Raw genomic sequence first — 5,640 nt, 5'->3', positions numbered from 1 at the left:
TGTCACAGTATTTTCTGGTCTGTACAGCACACAGCTTTTATTTCCTTAAAAATTACCTCTATAAAAAGTTGATAGAGACCACACAGAAAGGAAAGGGCACACAACTTTGCTTAGAACACCAGCAGTTCAATACCTCTGTATAATGTAGTCCTTCTCTCAGGCCACGTGGATCCACACGAACATTTATGTGTCGACATTGGTTCATAAGCTCTAAATGACTAGGACACTGGACCCATGGTGCATTTGAAGTTAAAGCTAAATGAAGCTGGAGAGATATTCTTTCAGTGTTTTCTGTCAAGAAATAAGTTTTAAAAAATAGTTCACTAACACAAATATATGCCTATATTCTACTATAACACAGTATTTGCCATTAAATCAAATAAATTTGATTCACCACATCAATAAAATGCAATAGGAACCAATTCCTTAGGGCCCCTGGATGTCAGATTCCCCACCAAGGACAGTGTTCTATATTATTTCTTTTAACTTGAGAAAAACAGAATAGCAGCAGTGTACAGTAAAATAAAGGTTGTACCCAACTTCAAGATTTGCCCCCAAAACAGCCAAATCTGACAAAGTCAAAGGTAGGCTAGTAAGCAACGCTTCAGCTACTCACAACATAGTCTGGAAGCAGGTATAAAGTTTATGTATAGATACAAAGTCTTGCCGAATGCAGCAAAAGACAACAAAAAGCAATTGCACTGGTTCTGAAGGTTATGCCAATTATCAAATTACATTATAGAGCAACCTAAGCGAGAGATAAAGTCTATTAAAAAAATTACTGTGATAATCTAGTCTGACTTTGTAAACAGTCAATTTAGCCAATTTTGCTTCCAGAAAACCATCCATCCCTAGCCGGAATGTTTTAGTGATTAAAAACCAGCTTTCTCCTGCCTTAAAGATTAATGAGACTTTGAAAAAAAATTTCAACATGTCCTACTCCTAATTAACCTCAGCTTAATTTTCAGACATATCATTACATCTTTGTTGAGTAGAGAAAAAGAGCACTCTATTATTAGATGCAATTCCCTCACAGGTACATGAGAAGCAATAAAAGCTCAAAGAGACCTTCAACAGACAGACTGAGCAGATTAGCCTCCCTTAACCTCTTACTACAGTTTCCCAAACTCAGTCTTGTTGCAGACACAGCACAGAAATAACAACTGAACAGGTACTAGAGAAACAACATCATGCTACAGATCTGTCATCCGTTACAAATGTCCAACTATGTTTTCAGATTGTTTGTTTCCTGCAGAAGAGTCGATTGTACGATTATTTTATTTCTCTGTGTCATACGGTAAATTTAAAAAGCACCAACTGCAAAGTAACCTGCTAAAAAACTAAGTTACTCTGAGTCAGTAACCTGTCCTGATTCATAGCCTTTCTTCCCCCACTCCTTTTTCACACGCCAACCATCTTGGGCATCGCTGGTTTTAAGAAAGGAACTAATCTCAGTAACAAGCTCTCACATGGATCATTTTTTGAATACAATGTAATTCAGTCTCTCAGTGAGTTCCAGTTTGTATTTAATAAAAGTAAACCAGGGCAAAACAGTTTATGGAGAAAAGATGTCAAACCTTATCTTGAGTCGCACAAGTTACTTTACCCTGTTAGTAACTAACTAAAACCTGTATCAATTCCTGTATTGCTTTTAGATATATTTATGTTTATCCATTCTTAGATAGTGAATGTAAGTCTAGTTTGTTAAACAAAGATTTTTCTCAGGTTGTGGAAACTTAGATAAAGTCCAAATCCAGAATTTATAGTCTTTAAATAACTGAGAAACTAATTTCTCGGTAAGCTCTTTCATCTTTAGAACAGTAATCATTCTTTGTCAAGATTTACCTACTCCAAAAATCCTGAAGTTCCACAATTTCATGAAACATTAGGGATACTGGATTATTTTTCTGCATTTTTCCCTAGCCCCACAACTTCACTTTAAATTTCCTCAGAACAAGGGGAGATCCCCTTTTTTTCCAGTGAGAGGAAGCTTGAAGCAACAGACTCCTCCAAAACATGGAAGTGCTGCAGTTACAAGTCCAAGCTTAGAACAGAAAAGTTGTTTAGCTGCATGCCTTCATTCACCATGAAATTTAGAGTTGCACTTACTCCTTTTACCGTACAGATTCCTATCACTCCTCATTAGTCACAGCTTTTTTTTTTAAAGGTTACACTTTATTTCCACTCCCCCATACAAAAGCTCTTTCCTACCTGTATTCTCAGGAAAGACAGGTTCTATGCCAACCCCATGATCAGAAGGTGCAGCTATCTGGGCAGGATCTCTGAGGTAGATTCCACGGTTGCTGCCGACAGTAACTGTAAAGCCTATGTTACTTGTGAACGATGAATTCTGAATGAGGTAGTCATAGGCTTTATCAACCTGTTAGAAAGAACACACTCTAAATTAACAAATCTCAACTTAATAGTAATTTATGCATATTACCTTCAATATGAAGTGGTCAGCAAGCAGAGCAACAAACAACGAAGTAACTCACGTGCTACCTCAACCACACTGATGGCCCTTTACACGATACTCAGTATAAAAAATGAGGCAGTATTTTCAGTCTGCAACAGCCACAGAGCACAGAAAGTCAAAAACATTTAAAAAAGTCAAAAAATTAAAAAAAAAAAGACAAATCTCATTTGCTGTAAATCCATCAAAAGATGTGTAAGAAGTTTTCAGAGAAGACTTCAAAGACAAAGAGGACTTCAAAGGCTCAGGTCTACTACACTAATTTAGGTGCCTTTCTTGTACGTGGAGCAACACTAGTTAACCATTTAAACCTTTCATACAATACAAGAAGTTGAGCAGTTCAAAAGAGACAAGCAATATGGGATGCCCATTGATATGAAATAAGAGAATCAGGTCAGGAAACCCAGCCCTGGATTTAAGGAAATGAACTGTCACAGTAAACTCAGATGACAAGTTCACCTTTTTGTTTTAAAAAGGCACCCTTCTATCTCGCTTTCTAGTCTACTGACTCCAAAAATGTTACATTCTCCTCTGCTTCACAGTGAGTTACCTTCACCGGTGGAGATGAGGGAACTTTCCTTTGAGACAAGCGGACATACAACAGCCTCAGTCTCCCCGATCAGAGTTTTAACCACATGTTTTAACACATGCTTTAATCAGACTACTAAATCATTAAATATGACTAGTGCATTTCATTTTTCTGTGGCAAGGTTTTTTCATTTGATATGGCTACCACCATTGTTGCCTTCTGCATTAAACTCAGTGTTACAGATGTGCTTAAGCAGACGTTACCCACTAGGTTCTAGCATCTCCAATGTGAGTTTAGGGCTAAGCATTTAATATCTAGCATCTTCAAGCATGAGAGCAAAATCTCAGTACCTCCATTTGGCTAGGATGGGAGTGACTGTAGGCAAACACTAGCAGCAGTTGTTTAAGAACCTAAGCTTACACATAGCGACACTGTCATTCACTATGCCTTCATCGTACAAAGGATCACATCACAGATTTCCAAGCTACTTAGAAGTCCACAGGATACAAATAAACACTCAGACTTTTCAGTGAAGGCTCAGAGCAAAGTCATCACACAACTGCAGCTGTACTGCTTCGTGAACCAGCGTGGGTATCTCTGTGTTTTCACTGTCTAGAACTTACAGTTCCAGCTTTTGTCTGCACAAAGTTCAGCTCTCTCCGACAATAGCCTAAAAACATTTTTGGACATTAGGACAGAATTTAGGCATCCAAATCCACACGTGGGTGATAAAAACACATCCCACTTTTATGTCCACATATCTTCTTGATCAGTCTAAGAATGTGTCAAGTTAACATATTTATTCTACACCAATTGCATGCAGAAACTGAAAGAACAGTCTCATTCCTCCTCCCCTCCCACTACATTCCCTTCTCCCTCAGTCAGATCTGAGAATCAAGTAGCATGGGAGCAAACTGAGTGAGCTCTTCTAGAAAGCTGCTTTTTTTTGTGGGTTAGTTTTCCATTGGTAGTTATTTATATTATGTTGGGGTTTTTTGCCAGCAAGTACCTGAATAATACCATGTCCTTGTGCAAATACTTCTATGTTTTCAGCTTTCACTGCAGTATTTTCTAAAGCTCTTCTGACAGAGTGAACAGTGTAATGAATATCACTAGCTTTGAGTCCTGAAATTAAAAATAAGAGTATTATTGGATACAACAAGAAGTTTGAAAGTTACAGCATTTTTTTTTTAAAGGAAAAAGTCTCTAATCTAATCTCTTTTAGACTACGCATCTATATTTAACATTGTAGCACAGTACCTGACAGCACTAATGCAATGCCTCCACATGCATTGGGAGAAGACATGGATGTGCCATTCATGAGTTGTGTTCCTCGCAGGGTCCAGTTTGGAACAGAAGCAATAGCACCTCCCGGGGCACTGATACTTACTCCAAGGGCTCCATCAGTGCTAGTGTTAAAACAGAATGGTTGAAAAACAAACATTTTATTCTGCACACTTTGTCTTGAAGATATCCAGGCACTTAAAAAATAATTTTAGCTTTAGGGAACATTCACAAGCATGTTACTTCACTAAATCCATTAACCTATTAAACCCAAGAAAAAGCATGCCACTAAGGAGCAATTTAAAACGCCACATTAATCATCAGCTACGTCCATTTTACAGTGAACCTTCTCTCCTTCAATACTCTTCACCAGGCTTCAGTTTAGTCAGCAGAGTATCTTCTGGGATTTGAATTAGAAAATGCATGCAAACAAGCCTATTAAACACTTCAATACATACATTAGTGTTCTACGTAGCCTATTTAACAGTTATTACTTTTAAAGAAAAGTAGAGAAAGGGAGAGGAAGACTAGGAAAGATCCAAAATCCAGATCTCTAATTTTGCATGTTGCCACTTCACTACCAGGTCAAATTCTGAATTACAATACAGAACCTGAGACAAGGAGAGCAAGAAGAGAAGACAGAAAAAGGAATGTCAAGAGGTGGATCAGGACCAGCTGGGTCTAAGCCACCTTTCTTTCTCGCCCAAGCATATTAAAAAATGGAGCGAGTGCCTACGGCACAGCTAAAGCAGCATCTAGTTTTCAACTGTACGAACCAGATATACTCCATATCTTCCTTGCTCTGGAGAGACAAAAAATGCACCACTTGAATAAGGACAGCACTGTGCCTGAGCTACTAAGTTCTGTGGAGAGGCAGGGTATTTTAGGGTATTTCTGTCCCACACAAACAGCTTCCTATGTCTAAAATCTGTCTCAAATCAGAGTACTCTCAGTATGATACAATAATGTAACGTTTGGACATATTTTATGACGACAGCCCTACATAACCAACAGGTTCTGTATCATGACACTCCTGGCCAAGCAGTGCCCAGCGTATCTTCCTGAAACGTTCAATGCCTTATTCGGACGGACTGATCCCCGACCCCAAGCCTGCTCTAGCAAAGCTTTAGGAACTCTCCAGGCACCTACGTGTTGCTCCCTACGCAAGGGGAATCCTCCCTTGGCCAGACTTGGGCCTTTCGGCTGACATATCCTCACTCTGACTATTCTACAATGCAAAGTGACAAAACATACAAAATGTAGTTTCTGTACATATGCGTGTGTATGTATATCAATATCAATTACAAATCTTTCTCCCTTTCTCAGATGAAGGCAGAGACCACATTTCTCTTTT

At 38.6% G+C, this 5,640-nt stretch overlaps 1 protein-coding gene across 1 annotated transcript in view; it reads right to left on the bottom strand.

The window, feature by feature from the left end:
- The window catches only part of TPP2 (tripeptidyl peptidase II), a 36,620-nt gene extending 32,211 nt beyond the window's left edge, over nucleotides 1-4,409 (bottom strand). The window contains exons 1-4 of the mRNA XM_009702794.1: nucleotides 4,263-4,409; nucleotides 4,012-4,127; nucleotides 2,212-2,380; nucleotides 134-291 (exon numbers count right to left, since the gene is read on the bottom strand). Coding sequence (XP_009701096.1) covers nucleotides 134-291; nucleotides 2,212-2,380; nucleotides 4,012-4,127; nucleotides 4,263-4,323 — 504 coding nt within the window. The 5' untranslated portion in view covers nucleotides 4,324-4,409. The remainder of the gene's footprint in view (nucleotides 1-133; nucleotides 292-2,211; nucleotides 2,381-4,011; nucleotides 4,128-4,262) is intronic.
- Between the last annotated feature and the right edge of the window lie 1,231 nt (nucleotides 4,410-5,640).

Source organism: Cariama cristata, unplaced genomic scaffold, assembly GCF_000690535.1.
Source record: "Cariama cristata isolate BGI_N322 unplaced genomic scaffold, ASM69053v1 scaffold1986, whole genome shotgun sequence".
Classification (NCBI taxonomy): Eukaryota; Metazoa; Chordata; class Aves; order Cariamiformes; family Cariamidae; genus Cariama; species Cariama cristata.
Note: the sequence above shows the minus strand (reverse complement) of the source record. Positions and strands in the feature narration are given on the sequence as shown.